The following is an 18,690-nucleotide window of genomic DNA, read 5'->3' on the forward strand; positions in this document are numbered from 1 at the left end:
AGGGACAGACAGGAAAAGAGAGAGAGAGAGACAGACAGGGACATGAAGAGAAGGAGGTGACAGAAGGCCGGGGGAAGAATGAAGCCAATAGAAACAATTTGCATCACGACTTTTTAAAGAGGTAGCAATAAACCGAAGCAGAGAGGTCACACACCACTTTTGACAATAATGTGTAAACAGTGTAAACGGCATAATAAATGTCTTAGCATATTGTCATTTGAATGAGTTGGCTGTTAAATAAACTTCAGCTCTGTGATGTCTGTGGCAATTAAATTTCATAAAAGAGACCATAAAAGTTTCCTCCAAAGATTTGATTGATTTGATTACTTTTTTTTGTTTTTGGATGTGTTCACAAAGCTCACTACAGTTCATATTGGGTTTATATTTTCCAGCTGTGCGCGGCTCCCTCGTTTACTTTGTGCACTGCACTGTGGGACAATTATGTCCATCAACAGCTCACTTAAAAAAAGCAAGCCTTTTAGTTACGAGTCACTTTTGCACTGTGAACACACCACAGTTTAAACATTCATAGACATAGCGCTCGGTGTTTTATCAGTGCGGCTAATCTGCTCCTTCAGCAGGAAAATACAAAAAAACAAACTTGCACAGATCACAAGGAAAACTGTGTTAATTCCATGTGGGCAGCTACCAAAGCTCTTCTGACAACTCACAGGCCATCACACTGATTTCCATATTCATATTCAGATAGGATTGTCCTTCCACAGGCCTGAACGGCAACACAACCCTTCAACAACGACGCTTCCTTGGAGAATTAGACCGACCTGAGACCTTAGATCTTCTAACTTCCACCCACACTATTCCTCTTTACCTAAGCAAATGGACACGTTGAAGTGAAACTGAAGATAAAAAAAAACATGGTGGGACCTCTGTTCAACACATACTATTTTTGCATATACATGGACAGTGAGTCCTAACTATGTGCACGTCTGTGTATTTGTTTGCTTGATTACTCATCGCATATTTAGGAATCTATTGCACATATTGTGATAGTAGTGTGAGACAAATAGCTGCTGCTGTAAGTAACGTAATTCAGTTTGACAGGAGGAATGGTATCAACAGAGATGTTCTTGACCTTAAACACTCATTCTCCTACACTTGACTTTTCCCCACACTGTCCCGACTCACTCCCCAAATTTAATTCTCTCTTCTCCTTTCCCCATTCTCACTTTCGTTGTGCTCTCCTTCTGTACATTACCACATCTCCCTTGCCGTCTGTTTATTGCCGTCTTAGCCCTCCCCTCTACACTCGCCTGCACCAACTAAGTTACCAATTACCCACGCTCTCTTGACAAACACCAATGTCAGGCCCAGCATTACACAGGTGTGCCACAAACAAATAGCTGGCACAGAGAGAGCGGGCACACGGGTCACTGCAGGTAACAGCTTACACAAGGCCTCCCACACATCCACACACACTCAACAAACTCTCTCACGGAAATGTACAAACACCTGCGAGTGCAAATGTGGCATACAAACAGATGTATGCAAAAAAACAACAAAAAAAACACACCCACAAAACGCACATGCACAGCCCACAGCGGCACAACACAGCAATTAAGTTAGACACTTAGCATGGGACACAACATTTTGTTTATGGCGTGGAGGGAGAGCGGTAAGGGGAGAATGGCCCTCTGCTCTGCAAATGCACAATAACACAGAGACACATTAAGATACCAAGGAAGAGTCAGGTAAAGTCAGAGAAGAGAGAAAGAGGACCATCCAGAGTGAGTGAGAGACAGACGGACATAAAATATCAGTGAGCAGGAATTCCTAAAATAGAGAGATATTGGGAGATAGACAGAAGTAAGGGAAAGAGGGGAGAGGAAGAACAGAGGGAAAGGCAGGAAACAGAGAGACAGCTGGCACTCTAGGGCATGGTGGATGGATAGCTCCTTGTTAGCATAGGCCTGACAGGCTGATGAGAGGGCTGCTGTCAGCTGGTGCCGGGGCTGAGCTGTGTGAGTTTGGGCGATAGGCAGGGCAGAGGCTTGGTTTGAGAGCTGGGGGGCCTCGGCACATGAAAGACGTGGAGGGTGGTGGGGTGATGGTGGGCGGGGGTCTTCCCAACTGACTAGTTAGAGGAAGGGCCAATGCAGCCCTATTATACGGCCCTATGACAAGGCTGCACGCTCGGCTGGCTCCCTCCCCTGTGCCACTGCCGCACGGCCTTTTAAAACACTGGTACCATTCACCTCTGGTCACAAAACAGCAATAAGTCAACTGACGCGTTGTTGTAAGATCATGATTTATTCCTTTGCTGTTGGATGCTTGCGAGACACACCGGCCATGTACCGACAGACTGACACAGTGGGTTCACCAGAGGCTTTAACACAGGCAGCACCTCGAGCAGGCAGAATAAATGCAGTATATTCGTGTGTGTGCGTGTGTGTGTGTGTCTTTCACTCTCTCTACTCTTTGAATTCCTAGCTTCTCTCTGCTTGGCTGAGAGGCTGGACAGGCGGAGGTGGTGAAAAGCAGCTGGATGGTACTAACGATGTTACTAACAATACCTTCTCTCATACATTCTCTAACTGTGGCAAGCAAGCGCTATAGAAATATTACCTGTCCATCCAGCGACTGCTTACGCTCGCTTTAACCAACATTTTTGACAAACTCGGGCTTAATTGCATATTTCTCATCTTTTAAGATATCAAGAGGCATCGGTGTGGATAATGAGCTGCACTGTCCTCGGCTAAGTATGTATACACTTACATCGCTGGCATCAAGAACCAAGGCAGCCATTCCCACTTGAACTAGGAGGTCAGTCTACCCAGCAGCAAAAATAACGCATCATGGGAGCAGTAATAACACCTAGGCCTGCTAGTAATCCCAGAGGAGATGTGAAAATACCTTTGTACTACACTGCCTGACATATATCGCTACCAAACCAAAACACTTCTCCCAGAGGAAGATGGATGGATAGACAGATGAGTGGATGAAGGATTGCAGAGGATAAAAGGCTTACAGAGGTAAAGGTCTGACGTGGAAGCTCTTAAAATATCCTGTCGCCATATATTTGTTGAAAAAAAAATAAAAGCCAAGATCTGTCTGTGCAGAAAACTGTAAATCACAGGCAAATATTACCTCCACACCCCCACTCCCTCTAAAAAGAAAACCACCTTCACCCTTGGGTCTGGTAATTTACATCGTGTAACCCTTGTGTCACAGCCCAGTGTGCTGCCTCGACCCTGAGAGGAGGTGCTGCTGGGCTAAAGAGTTGAGGGGAGACAGGTGAAATTCTCTGAGGGCTAGGTGAATTTTTACAGCTCATGCTGATTAAGGCTCCTGTGGGAGACCCTCGTACCATTTCCTCCAGGACCCATCACCACCACAGGCCCCTCCGGCTGTTCAGTGTTCTGCAGCCTAGTAGATACTGAGGCAGGACCAGCTACACTGCAGATACAGATAGGACTCGGATGACATCACTTCCCTCTTCCACCTCATCTGTCATAAACATTTGGTTCTGCCTTGTCCGTCTCAACGATAACAGGGGGGGGGGGGGGGATGATGGAATGAGGAACCGAGGGAGGAAGAGGGGTAGAAGGACAGAGATTTCCTCCCTCATACAGAGAGAATAGATTTGAATTATGTGAAAGAGTTAGACACATAATAACTGATAATTTAAGGCTTTTTGCTCATTAATGTGTTGCGTTTATAAGACAAACTGGAAAAGCTTTATTGTGGATTTAAAAGCTTGCCAGCGCTCTGTGATAGCGTGGCTGCAGGAAGTCTGGCCAGCAGATCAGTTTGACTCTCTCCACACGAGCGGTGTAGCCATGTCAGATAAATATTCTCATCATACTACTTACTGTAGGGTTTGAATATTGATGAAGAGAATCGTGTTCAATCGAGGGAATAGTCCCAACATTGAGCTATATACTTTTTTTTGGCAGCGCAATTCAGTATCTGAATGTGATATGAAGCCAAAAATCATAACCGTGACTCTATGATTGAAAATTAACAAAACTATCAACATTTTCCCATGATAATTTTCATGGTACCAAGAGGGAAATCAGACAAGACTCCCTGCTATTTGCAAACACAAAGTGAAACATTTCACAACTAAATTCTTCATCTAAACTTGAACTAATATTTGGGAGATTAACTTATGCCAATACCCCACACCACATTGTTTTTATACACATCATTCTTCAAGAAGCTACCATGTTTTCTGAATCCTTTCTGAACACTTTTCTCCTTGTGCCTGGCAGAGCAGAGCTGATAACTAACTTTAGCTGGGGGAAGTACTTGGAGGAAATGGACTCACAGTGCTAAGCTTGCTTGAGGTAATGATGATGCGTCGTTCGTGCAGCATACTGGCGTAGAGCTGGAGCATGTTGTTGATGTCCACAGCCACAAAATACTCTGTCAGGTTTCTCTAGAGATGGACAGGAACAGAAGGAACATAACAAAGCATCTAAGCTTACAGTAAAGTGTTGATGCTTCAGACAGTGAGAGTGCCACAGTGTGCCATAAAAGAAAAACACGGAGTACTGGCTGAAAAATGACTTTTACTTCTACCTCTGCACATACTGTTTTGCACTTATTGTCTTTAAGACATGCAAGAAAAACAAGACTTAAATGGCAGTAAATGTTGCTTAAAACTGTCAGACTTGTGGGGGGTTTCTTTTTATCTTACAAAGCTCGAGTTGAGCTACAATTTGAATACAAGCGCAACAAAGAACATGTGTTCAGTACGAATCCTCTAATACCCACGGCAATCATTGAACTTCGACATAAAAAGCACAAGCACAACAGGAGATAAAACTGAAACAAGAGGGTGATGCAATAATTTCAAAAGGTGACAAGTGTATCTGATTAAAAACGATTAGAGGCAGAAATGTTTCCAGAAGATGGGGATCTCTCTTTGACTCCCTTTGTCTCTTTTCTTTTCTATATATACTTACACTCTCAGGGATGGTTGGCAGTCCATTGATATCCGGGGCAATGAAGTAGGAGTGCTGTGAAAACACAAACATGCAGGAGAGAGAAGAGGGAGGGTCACAAGTGAAGCATACCACTCACAGAAGAGAATGAGGGGAAGACAGGGGGGAAAAGGCCCATCACTTTGTTCTATGATTTATGGCTCATCTTGAGCTCTGTCTATATGAATTGCTGAGCTGGTGTCTGAACTGTGGCAATGCTTTTATCAGGCCAACAGAGCAGAGAAAGCAGCAGCTCTGCTCCCCATAGACAAAGACTGGGGTGATGTCTCCTGTGGAATACAGGTTCTTTATTTAAGCATTAAAAGGGCTTGTGGAGCACCAACATGCAGCCAAAAATGGAGGCACACATGTGCACAAGTGTGCCTCCACACAGACACACACACACTCGTGCACACACAGGTTGTTTAGAGGATCACAGAGCTGCCTGTCTCACTTTGGGGGAGCAGGGCAGGTTCGGTGTTCAGATCAAAGGGGCCTGAGAGAGGTGCTGTTTGGAAACAGGTCGACAAACCACCAACTGAAACACACTATTGTGTCTCACACACTCTTATCCTGCATCCTTAGTACACCTGGATTTGAGGCCTTGAATCGACCTTCTGATGGTTTAATCCATAGTGTGTGCAGCATTTATTCTCACACTGAACATCTTCAAGTATAGTGAAATATAGAAATGTATTCATCTGTACATCTGTATTTATTCTTTAATACAGTGGTGTAACACAATTAAATAAGCAAACCTATTTAATGTATGGCAGCCACCACCTGAGAATTAGCCCAACACATTCTTCCAAGTTATATGGCTAAGACAAACCAACAAAAGAAAATACAAAAAAATGAAAAAGACATGCAAACATGGAGATTCACTCGATTACAGGAACGCCACCAAGAGAAGAAAGAAACACGTGACCGTTAAGAAATTATACAAGAAGAGAGAAAGCCCATCACAGTCAATGGAAAAAAACAAATGATCAGAATTTTTTCTGTGGAAAATCATAATAATAATACTGGGTTAACCCTAAACCATGGCATTAACAAATTCAACATTTTCCAGCAAGTGCAACGTTAAACATGAGGATGCCGCTTCATAAAAACACTGTTGATTAATACTGTTCTGTTACCTGACACTAAGATCTCACTGGCTTGTATATTAATGCACCAGTGGGAGGTTTTCTACTAAATACTAAAAACAGTGATGCTAATTAGTCTTGTGTGACTGGATACAGTTAAAAAGAAACGGTAGCACACACACACACACACACACGCATGTATTGAGTGTGTTGAGATTGGAGGATTTAGTGTGGTAAATGTAAAATGTAAAAAGCAATTAACAACATGTTAATAGTTGGCATAATCCCTGAGAGGGCTCATATATCATACATATATCCAGCTGAATGAAGCTTAAAGGAGATGAACAAGCAGCGCAAACAAACTTCATTGGAAACAACATCATGGTCTTTGCCTTGTGAGCTTTTTTTTTCTGGCCAAAAGATGAGCCCGATTGCCAAATATCATCATATTTCATGATGAATACGAAAATCTTGATTTAAGATTTCCAAAAAGTAATAAGTAAGTAAGAAAATTACTTGTTTCAGAACAAGACAGTATTTAATGTTTTGATTGATTTTATTATATATTTATTATAAGTTTTACAGCTAAAGTTTTACTATGAAACTGTAACTAGTGAGGCTGCCACACAATATGCATTGTAGATGTAACATCAGATCAGAACGACCACACAGACAATCCATATTAGTGATTAGCTGTATGGATTCCCATACAATACTATAAAAACTAAATACTGAATAATCATGTTTGCAAAATATCATACTGTTTTAATGTCAGGTTTTGTATGGACTGTTTCTCACATATTTATTTCCAATAAAACTGTACTGGCAACAGGTTCTTATTCATCTCAAGTTGCTCCAGCAGCTCATGTAATACTATAATATTTAAGTCTTTGTTGGTTAACTTGTTTGTAAATCAATTTAAAAGAATACCAGTGAACAGAATGCACCTAATAAGAGTATGTAATCTGTGATACAGGAACTCCAGCTAAAACCTCCAGTAACTGCCACACATACAGTATAAATCTCTCTCTCTTCCCTCTTCTCTGTTAAAACGTTTCCTTCCCCTCTATAAACCTATGGCATTGTGATAATAACAAGCCATGCTCCTCAACTCGACACAGGCTTTCATTGGCTGTTTGCATGCTGATCTCTCCTTTTTACTTGTGCTTTCGATGACATGTTTATATAAAAACACTGAAAAAGTGGGTTAACTGGAGAGGCATCAAGGAGATTCTTTAGAGCACAATTGCCTTTGCTTTAAACATAAAGAGGAGGGGGGGGGGGGGGGGGGGGGGGGGGGGCGCGAAAACTTTTGATATTCAGAGAGAGAATCTTGCAGAGTGGAATGGCATTAATCATTTACAAAGTTTGATTGTTTTCCAGAAGAGAAGAAACATACACCAAGGCCCAGGATAGTTTGTTTTTGTTATATTTATAAAGATAGTGCGGCTTATTTGGCCAAATTGGAAAGCCGCGACTCCCATGCGATTAGTACAGCAGCAGTTTCATATTTCACAGCAGCCTCCTTCACTCCTCCCACTTCTGCTATTCACTCATTCCCCTCCACTCACCGGCTCCTTGCTTCGCTGATCTCTCAGTACTTGCCCAGTGGCAATATACAACTGCTCATTCTTGAACAATGAGAGAGGGAGAGGGAGAGAGAGAGAGAGAGAGCAAAACAGGGTTCACACATGAAAAGGGACAATGATCCTCCTCCTTGGCTGCCATGATAAAACAAAAAAGCTGCTCTTTTCGGGAATAATTCTGCTTCATCAATTAAATATCAAACTAGTGGCTTCTCCATGAAAGAGATGAAGCTATCACCTCTGTACTCTGGGGCTTCTTTTGCAATGAGGCGCTGAGATTCAGATGAAAAGGTTTAGTTCACACACACACACACACACACACACACACACACACACACACACACACACACACACACACACACACACACACACACACACACACACACACACACACACACACACACACACACACACACACACACACACACACACAGCTGAGGAAGAAAAAAAAAACTGACACAAAGATAAAAATAAATCACAAGGAATTTTAATTGACCTTATTACCCTTCATAGAAATATATTGATTACCCCACATTAGTCTTGTAATGTTGTATATTCATCTGTGTAATTAGATGTGTATTGTTCTGAGACGTTCGCTGCAGAAAAGACCCAGGGTTGCTTGTTTAATTGGTTAAAAAAAAAAAATAAAGGAGGGTTTGTCCTCAAGGACAAAGACTAACACTGGAACTCTTTTGATCTATTACGGTGTGAAGACTAAATAACTCAACAAAAAAAGAGAAGGAAAGAAAGAAAGAAAGAAAGATTTTGGCACAAAACGCCATGAGTTTAGCGGCTCCATTAAAAGCCATTACATTCCACTTATAACAGTGAAAGCTGTTGGAGAGTTTTATGTATGAGCTGGAAACCTACGAGCAGAGATTGTGTCAGAGTTAACACAAACACCGGCTGACTTTGAGGGACCTGGGATCATTAAGCTATTTCAGTGTTTGATAAGCAGGAGACATGACGAGTTGTGAAAGGACCCTTCAAGTTTAAACATGTCCAGCTCAGGCTTATCACATAAAAACCTGTTAGCGCCACTTCTCGTCTCCAAACAGAGTGTCAGCCATGGGCCCTCTGTGTCTCTCTCTGTTCTTACCTACTGCATCTTAACTTCTTCCTGCGAGCTGTTTTCTTTCTGCTCCACTGTTCCATCATTTATCTCCTCCATCTCAACCTCTTTACTTTGTTGATCTCTCCCCGTTTCTGCTTGTCTGCCCTATTTCTCGTTTTTATCTGTTTTCATGCCATGTCTTTGTCTCCTCCTCCGATCTTTGTCAATTTCCCGTCAGTTTTTAAATATTCCTTCCTCTTTGTTTCTGCTTCTTCTTTTTTTTTTCAAGTACAAATTTTGTCTTCAGTGCTTTTCACTCAACTTTTCTCCACTTCTCCATATCTTTCCTCCAGTCTCCTGCTCGATGCAACATAGGACTAGAGTAACTTTGCTGGCCCTCTCTCCCTCTGCCTGTGTCTACTTTCAGCTGTCTTGCCTCTGATAAGGGGGAATATTAGATCTATACCTACCACACTCAGGTTGACTGGCGTGAAGGGCTTTGGTACAGGCAGATCATAGAGAGAATTCAGCATGTCATTCAAGTCATTTTCCTGGGGGAGAGAAACAAACAACAAAAGAAGACAAACAAACACAGGACACATGAAATTCTATTTACTCGTGTTGTTGATGTCATGAGTTATGTGTCAATCTTAACAACAGTGCTGGGACTGACGCCAACCAGAGGGCAATCCTGCAGCGAGTCCCGGAGGGCTCCAAAACATCCTACTGACATATGTTTAAGAAGCAGTGGTGAGGTTAAAAGACAGCTGAGCGTAGGGCTGCAGCCGCTTATTATCCAGCAGCGCTGATTTACGACTGAGAGCAGGCTGTCAGTAATTAAGCGAGGGTCTACGCTCTTATGACGTGGGCTTTAAAAATCCGTCAGAAAGCACGCTTGACCACAGACCAGGCACCGAGATTATTCCTCCAGCATTTATTGGTTCCAAGGCAAGTCTGCTTTTTACACTCTTGGACCACTAGCTGGAAAACTGAGGGGGACAAAATGTTGTAACTTGAAGTTCACTAACTACTTTGAACATGGTGGTGGGGCATCATTTGCTTTAGCTTTTGTTTTCTCTTGCCCACTCTGAAAACTTTCAGCTACAAGCTGATGATGGTTTGAGAAAATGTGTGTGTGTGCATGTGTGAGCCAGAGACAAACAGAAACTAAAGAGGAATAGGTGGTGATGTACAGTAAACCGAAGAGGGAGGGAGGGAGGGAGAGATGCAGGATGGGGTGTTGGGGTGTGTGCAATCGAACGGTCTCCTGTCATGAGAGGCTCAATGCTCACACGCATGGTCAGCAACACGGCCTGGGGAAACAGTTCATTTACCCCTCGCCTTAAACCCTCATCGCTCTTCTGTCTTCCCTCGTCTGTCAACATCTCCCTCTCGCCTGGAACGGACAGCGGGGTAAATAGAAACCAAATCATGCACACTAACACTGCAGTCACCCAGGATTTCCAGCAATCTTTCAGTCCATCTATTCAGCTCTCTTTCCCCTCTAGTTTTATACAGACACATTATGCACACATATATATGTACATATGTGTGTATATATGTGTGTATATATGTGTATATATATATATATATATATATACAAATTTGTATATGTTTGAGCGATTGTCTTCCTTGGCAAAAGTCTTTTAAGGTGGCAGAAGAGATGACAATTGAAAGCAGTCCCACGGCTCTCCCTCTTCCTCTCTTGCTCTCCCTCCCTCCCCCCTTCCTCTTCTTCCCTCTCCCTCTTCTCTCGTCTAAACATGGGAACATCACCTACACCCTCTGTGCTAGACACTGCACATCTCCCCAGTTTGTAGCATATTTTACATTTCCCCTCCCTTTGCTAGTACAATGCAGTGAATAGTCAGGGGAAAAGACTTTTGTAAAGCGCGAGCATTTGTGTGTGTGTGTGGGTGTGTGTGTGTGTGTGTGAGAGAGTGTGAGTGAGTGTGTGTGTTTTCTTAACGATTTGTTTTCCAGTAAATCATCAGGAATAACTTCCAGTGTCAGATCAGCTTTTGGTCTGTGAAATGTCAACATTGTTGCTGCTAACAACAGAAGCCCAAGTCGAGCCCAAGACGGCGAACAAAACTTGCACACTAAAGACAACATGCTGCATGCAGAGGAAGAACACAATGGAGGGAAATATCTTACCACAGTGCACTTTCAAAAACACAAAGCTGTACACTTGTTTCCGAGTAGAGTCCCACTGCGGTGTCTTATTTTCACATCATGTATGTATGTAAAAAATTATAAATAGCAAAAGGTCCAACCGAGATTATTACCTGCTGTTTCAATAGGTAGTCTGCCAAGGTGTTTAGCAGCTTGTAGTAGATTTCAAACCATGGTAGATAACTGAAAGAGATGAAGGAAAAGAGATGCAGATGAACATTTAAGTAAACAAATGTAAATATTAACGAATAAATTAGATGTGCAGAATTAAAGCAGATTAACATGTAATGGATTCTTTTTATTATTCATCACAGGGTTTCGATTCCTCACTCTGTTGCATCTGTTGCACAGTGCAAAATGTTAAGTGTGTTAATATAGTCTTGTAATATTACATGGACGTATGCGCTGGCAACCTATTGCTCAATACTTCAAATGAACACAAGATGCTGGAAAATGATTGTGTTAGCAGCCACAGCTGCTCCAAAGCACAGAGTCACGAGGAAAGAAAAAAAAGAAGCTATCTAGTCTTTATTTTGACATTCTTTGTGCCCTGGGCTCTACACATGCTATGAATTCCTGACATCTCTGCTCTTGGAGCCAATAGGATGGCTGAGTAGAGGGAGAGGAAAAAACAATAGACTTAAGATTCTTAACATTAAAAAAAAAAGAAAAACACCATGGCTTTTTATGTGGTGTGGGGAGATGCTATGGTTTACAAGCATGCTGCTCCCACATGCACGGACTTAAAGAAAAAAAAAAATGCAGCCCAAGACGCCTCCTGCCACCACCACCACCACCAAAACCACTTGCCCCCACCTCCCCCCCCACAACCCCGTGCTTCTTTTTATGCCCTTCATGCATTAAAAACAACCTTGCCTTATGTAATTAAGGTGAAATAAATAATTTCATTAACAAGCTCACAACAATTTATACTGCAGTGTGTTTGTGATAAAAGCTAATCACCAAGTAAACCCAGCATACGCTCAAAGCATCTGCAGCGTGGCTTTCTTTACAAAGTTGACACATTCTTGGCCAAGACCAACTTGTGTTCTTGGTGGACGAAGGCCAACATTTTCTTTTGACAGAAAAGCTGGGAGGGCTCAGGTCATTTAATGTTACATAACCAAATAATAATCATCATCATGATAACAATCATGTCCTGTCAAGGTGCTGAGTTTCTATTTAGTTTTAACATACAGTTACAAATACTGTATGAATAATGATTCAGGAGAAGGAATAAACAGAAACTCCCATGAAGGTTTCATTAACTTAACTGGATACATGGGTTGAGAAATAAATTAGATGGCAAATGAGCCGGTCAATCAGAAGCGGACTACTGTAAGTATCCTTTAATGCCAGTAAGTGAACACAGAGCTTAAACAAATCATTAATTAAAATGAAATATCTGACAAATGTCTGAAATTTGTGCATTTGTGTCTGCGATCATCTCGTAAAACATTTGTCAAGAGTTTTCATTGTGCGAGTTTATAAGCCAAAGAAGTTGTGCTCAGGCAGTTAGCCGGAGTATCCAGAGCATGGGTCACTGGCTACTCTGTAGACTGGAATTAACAGACAACAAGAAAACAATAAAGTGAACCCTAATGCAAATTTTCATATCGCTAAATCCACGAGGGGCCAATGACAGGCCGAGTTCCTGGGGAAGTGCAGCCAAGCGCACCAATCAGAGAGGCCGAGTGACCATTAGTCTGAAACAATCAGCCTCTTAACATGCCAATATTTTGACGTTTGCATGAAGATTTAGTGCAATCAGGTCACACTCTCGGGAGAAAATCAAACATGCGTATGCTAATTCACATGCTGACCGGATATCAACCTGGAGACCTATTTCTGCCACATCAAACAACAAGCACCACAAATATCTGCATGAGCGTTCATTTTACTTTTAAACCATTACGCACACAAAGTTTGGGCTGATAACATGACTCGGGGGGGGGGGGGGGGATTCTCTCATATTTAAGAAGCCAGGCTTCTAGACATTAATCCTTCATTCATCACAGTTGAAGGGGATGTAAATAGGACTCTTGCTGTCAGTGAGGCAGCCGTCAGGCCTCACTGTTCTCACAGTCATTACACTCCTACACATGAGGTACTGTAAATCCTTTGTTTTACTGGAAAATGCATTATCACTGGTGAAGGCAGCCAGACCCAAATTATCAACATTCTTCCTCACACTGACCTACAGTGAGTAACAAATATTTTTGATGCATTATTTAAATAGGGAGGGAATAAATAACGTAAATGTTTATTATTTTCTTTCCCCCCCCCCCTCCGGTGCCCCCCGTCCGTGCTGCTCGCTTTGTTGACGCAAAGTAAAAGTTTGGAAAGCTTAGAGAGATACTCCTACTCGTCACAGTTCATTGCTCAGATCTGTTTGTGCTTCGCAAATCCTCCGATAGAGAGGAGCATCCATCACTGGTGTGTGCTCGGTGCGTGGGGGCCCCACAATCTCTCCTGCCATTTTAAACACATGTCTTCTCAAAGTGCCATGTATTCAAAGAATGGACCAGCTAATCTGCTGCCCACACACAGCATCTAACAGGACGGAAATATCTAACAGAGGACATAACTAATCCATAATCACTGTTATGCATAGGAGCAACACAAATGAAGCTCAGGTATATTATTCTTAAAAATCTACAGTGAAATAAAACACATCCATTAAATCTCCAAATATTGTGGACATCATACATCTCAATACTTATTTATTTGATGAGGCCTCCACACTCGAGCGGTCATTTCAGTACATTCATGTTAGATACGTTAGATACGCCTTAAATTTCCCTTAATGCCCAGTCACCTGTAATCTTAAATCATTTCCCACTTTGTAGAGAGCTCAGTGCAAGATTTCATTACATATTTACCTTCTCCGGTCAAAGGTTAAGTATGGGGGAAGAAAGAGTCATTCGACAGCCCAATAAGTGAACACTAACCAGAGCAACACTCTCTTTAAAATGTATCTTTAAAAACTCAGCCATTAAACTAAACCGGTTTATTTTCATCCCTGAATCTCTCTCACATTTCACAGAAAATCCTTCTCAATGTGAGAGATGAAGAAGGAGAACCGGACAGAGGAGGAACAGTATAAAATAAGAATGTTATCATTATTATTTTTCTCCACACGTGTGCGTTTTTATTTCCCTTGGATGTTTAGGCTATGGCTTTAGCGACAAGACTATAAAGAGCTGTACACATAAAACTGTCCTACTCATTAAAGCACTTCCTCCCTGTAAGGAGAGGTGACAATTTTATGGTCCCAGCACTTCAACAATCACACAGATGCAAACAGTTGTAATTACTTTTATTTTAAAAACATGGGAAATGGTAGTTTAAAATGAATATTAAGTCTGGGGCCTTTGTGCTTTACATTCTCAACAGACAAATTTGACTGATAATTCCATTACATAAACAACTCGCATAATCTGTATTCTCTCATCCCTCTGTGGTTGATTTTTTTTTTTTTTTTAATTAACGGAAGCAATTATTTATAATTTCTTTAATACTGGCTTCTCTGACTGATACGCTGGAATGGAGGGAGCTTAAAATATAATAAACTTTTGACCAAGAGCCTTGAACGTGACGACTTCATTTACGCATTTCTCACATTTCTCCAGTGAGATATCTAAACTGTTTCTATGCTTTGGACTATTTTTATGTATCTTTTTAAGACACAGTGGGGCGTTTTAAGATAGGAGAATTAAAAAAGATCAGGGTTAAAATAAAAAAAAAGAAAGAAAGGAAAAAAGGAGAATACATCAGGGGAGCAGGCAAACAATTTTAAATAAACAAAAAAAAATCTTTCTATACATTATTTTATTATAAATGAAGCAAGTCATGCAAACTACTCAGAATGCATAATGAATTTTATACATCATATGTCAAATGAATTAGCATGTCTAACTCAGCGAGAGGGACAGGGGAGCCTCTGCTAATTGGCAGCGAAGCTTCATGCATAATTATGGGCCAAGCGTCTTTGCTGTCGCACTGAGGCAGTAGCCGAATAACGAGGAGAAAAGAGAGAGGGAGAACGAGAGACAGAGAGACAGAGAGGGAGAGAGAGAGAGAGAGAGAGGGAGAGAGAGAGAGAGAGAAAAGAAACACAAAGGCCACGGAAGCTGGCTGGGAAGGGTGGGTGGTGTGGGGAGGAGGGACAGCGTTCTTCACAGCAGCTCATCAGGGCAGCGACAAAACCACGACTGTCCATCAACAGCCACACACACACACCCAGAAACACACACACATACACACGGGAGACAGCAGCATTTACCAGAGTGCTGCTGCTTTACACTGAGATAAGGAAAAGGCTTTGTGCTCCTTTTCCAGGTGTTTGTTGAACTGCCTAATACAGTAATTAAAAGTGGATTTATTTTGTATTTTCCGCTTTATTCCACAGTGAAAAGGCCCGTACACTAAGATTAACACTGGGGTGCCCCTGCTTTGCAATGGCAAGGTAATAACCTCTGTGAAAACATTGAGTCAACATGCATTTACATGGTAATCAAATGACGAGTGGCCCTCGTTGGAGATAAATTATGTGCAGGAAATTTCATTTCCTAGGTTTGGTGTCTTCAATTATGTAGCCTGTGATATGATAAATGCACCTATGAAATATCAAAAACGGCTAAACTTTTGGATAATTATAGGCACATCACTAACATATTTGTGTGGGCAGATGAGAATATAAATGTGTTATTCTAGCATAGAGCGGCTCAGTGTGTGCAATGTGAGATTGAATGGAAATGTTTGTCTTTAAAATCCGTATTCATTTCTAAGATCGAGTAAAGTAATTTCTTTTTTTTTCCATCACACACGAGAAATGAATGCACATATTGAAGGACATGGCTGTGACAGGGAGCCATCGGTAATTTGGAAAGGGCAAAACAGACCAAACTTTAGGTATTTGAAAGACAAATTCAACGAAATGGCTTACTTTGTTTTGTTTTTATTCACCTAATTTGCATTTTGCTATATATAATTTCATTAGTCATCGCTAATGAAGGGGCAGGATGTGATAAGCATCTTGCTTCATCCTGCTCCCTCTCGAACAAAGTTTTATACCGGTTTTCTCTGATAAACACTTATTAACACTTATTCTCTCTCTTATGTGTTAATCCTTTTTTGTTTGTTATTGTTTTAATGTTGTCTGAGATGAATAAATGAATAAAAAACAAATTAAAAATAAAAAGACACCGGTGTTTCAGTAAGACTTATTTCACATATATACGCTAAACGTGAAAGATTGCCTTCAAATGTTTTGATGTAAGAAGTGCAAAATGGGACGACAATGGCATGTGTTTAATTGACGGAAGATGAATATGTTTATTCTTTGATAAAATCACACAGTGTGACATGTTAAAGACTGCAGTGAGTCTCAGTACATGACGAGCAGCAACTTTGAATGAAGCATCATGAAAGAAGTAGACTATAATGTACCGTAGAGTGTTCGCTTTACAGAGGAAATAAGTGTGTGTGTGTGTGTGTGGGTGTGAGTGTGTGTGTGTGTGTTACCTGAGCAGACATATGCAGACCCGGCAACCTTGGGTGAGTCGACAGAAACCAAACCTCTGCTTGCCGTCGATATCCGTCAGCACAAAGGTGAAATTCTGCCCCACCTGACTCTTGTTAACCCTGGAATCAACCACACACAAACACACAATGTCACATCGGGGCTCAATAATCCGCTGATTACAATCAGCTGGAGAAAATCTACAAAACATTATAAAATATAACAATTATTGAAACAAATTTGGCTGCAACAGATCAGAGACCATATTTATAAACAGTCCAGTTTGACCACGTGCTCAATCCTCAGTCAAACATTTCCAGCGTGGCTGCTTCAGAGAAACTGTAAAGAGATTTTCTGACCCCAAGGTAAATTCCTGAGAAACTAAAATAACACCCTCTACTCCACTAGATGGCAGCAGCTCAGCTTTGGTTAAAAAAAAAAAAAAATAACAGTACTCCTCCTCCTCCTCCTCCTCCTCATCCACAGTCTGCCCTGTCTTTGCAGTGGGAATTTTAACATGTCATTTTCCACACTGAAAATAAAAGCTGGGGACTTTTCCCTACACACACATGCACTGAAGAACACACTACTGTGCATGTCGTATCAAGATATCAAGAGAAGTGGGTCAGGAAAGACTATTACCTGTTCCCATGTCCTTACATTAGACTTGTGGGAACAACTTTTTAAAATGTAAGCAGGGGTTTACCACCAGAGAAGCCACTAGCAATGGTTAATAAACTCCTCATTATAGTTAAAAGTTAATCATCAGGTAGCAGAAATCAATTTGTGATGTTATTTCACCGTTCATAATACGTCTGTAAGAAAAAAAACGCATATTTTTTTGAGTCAATGTTAGTGCAAGGAGAGCTGAGTGAACAGAAGTTTGTGCATGTGCATTTGTGTGTGTGTGTGTGTGTGAAGGTGGTAAAAGTGAGTCGTAGTTCTAAAAAAACACGGAAGCAAAAGAGGAGAGGAATCGTACCTTTCCACGTCAAAGGGAAAGCAGAACTTTGGTATCGTCTGAAGGACCTCCTGAGAAACCAGAACAGAGACACACACACACAGTGTTTTAGAGAAACATATATCAAAAGGAAAACAAACAATAACTGTGCGTTTCAAGACAAAAAAAAATCTCTTGAGCTTTCACTAAGTGGTTGCTATCAACTGGCTGAGCAAAATGAGGATTAGTGTTAAATGCTGCTGATAGGAATCTGACAAAGGCTTCACATCCTAAACACTGCAGCCTAAACGCACTTAATCCAAATGAATGGGCAATATAAACCACTTCATTTGGTGGAACAGAGTGGAAAGGCTCCCCTTTTTTTTCCTGAGGATGGGGAGGGATGCTCGATCCACAGCTTGAATAATTAGTCGTTAATAAGTTCATCGATTATCGGGTGCCAAATGGAGATGAAAAGATGAAGGGAGAGAGGGAGAGAGAGAGGAAGAAAGGAAGAGAGAGAAAGAGGGGGGACACACAACACCAAGGCTATGGTGGCAGATTGTAGTGACAATGGGCTAAGTAGCTCGGAGGGGTTAAGAGGTAAGAATGGGGGAGCAAGCCTTCAGGGCTTCACCTCCCAACACCTCCCTTGTGTGCTGGGGGAGAGTAGGGAGGGTGAGATTCTGCATGCTCTTCAAGCAAGGTGTGGGTGTGGGGTAGGGTGGGGTGGGGGGGCTTTTCCACCAGCGGCATATGGATTTAGACAGGGAGCAGGAACAGAGTGGAGCACCATATGGGTAAGCAACTCCAGACCAACCACACAGACACTGAGCACCAGGTCTCTGCTCTGTCTCTCTGTCTGTCTGTCTGTGTCTGTTGCTCTTTCTCCTCTACTCGCTTGCTGCTAACCTGGCCCAGAAAAGGCACCAGACCCTGGTCCATTTCACCCGTCTGTCTTTCTGCTACCTCTCTCTCTCTCAGTTCTGGCCAGGCTCTGCCAAACTCACAGACTAATCCAGAGGACTGCCTGGCCTCCATTGATGTCCACCTCTTTTTTCTTTCATTTGCCTGCCAAGCCTGGCCACTAAGCCTAAGGTCTCCCCTCTTCATTCTGACTGGAGATGACCGAGCTGAGAGTGATGCTGATGCTCCACTGTCTGTCTATCTCTCTCCCTCTCTCCCTCCCTCCCTCCCTCCCTCTATCTCTCCCCAAGAGACTGATGCGGACGACAGGTTGGGTGTCTGCTGCTGTCGACTACAGCTAAGACCTCGCCATGGGGAGCAGTCACTGATTCCCCTGCCCCTCCATATCAAAACTTAAAGCTGACACCCAGCAAAACAATCATCTCAACAGACAAGCAAGCGACTATAACA

At 42.0% G+C, this 18,690-nt stretch overlaps 1 protein-coding gene across 3 annotated transcripts in view; it reads right to left on the minus strand.

Annotated features, from left to right (window-relative positions):
• The window catches only part of dennd1b (DENN/MADD domain containing 1B), a 97,554-nt gene that overhangs the window by 39,363 nt on the left and 39,501 nt on the right, over positions 1 to 18,690 (minus strand). For 2 of the 3 annotated variants that reach the window (XM_058637825.1, XM_058637824.1), the window contains exons 4-10: positions 17,356 to 17,405; positions 16,376 to 16,495; positions 10,963 to 11,032; positions 9,145 to 9,225; positions 7,606 to 7,665; positions 4,929 to 4,982; positions 4,289 to 4,399 (exon numbers count right to left, since the gene is read on the minus strand). In XM_058637825.1, coding sequence (XP_058493808.1) covers positions 4,289 to 4,399; positions 4,929 to 4,982; positions 7,606 to 7,665; positions 9,145 to 9,225; positions 10,963 to 11,032; positions 16,376 to 16,495; positions 17,356 to 17,405 — 546 coding nt within the window. The remainder of the gene's footprint in view (positions 1 to 4,288; positions 4,400 to 4,928; positions 4,983 to 7,605; positions 7,666 to 9,144; positions 9,226 to 10,962; positions 11,033 to 16,375; positions 16,496 to 17,355; positions 17,406 to 18,690) is intronic. The other variant, XM_058637826.1, reaches the window with a different exon arrangement.

This window comes from Solea solea, chromosome 9, assembly GCF_958295425.1.
Source record: "Solea solea chromosome 9, fSolSol10.1, whole genome shotgun sequence".
Taxonomy (NCBI): Eukaryota; Metazoa; Chordata; class Actinopteri; order Pleuronectiformes; family Soleidae; genus Solea; species Solea solea.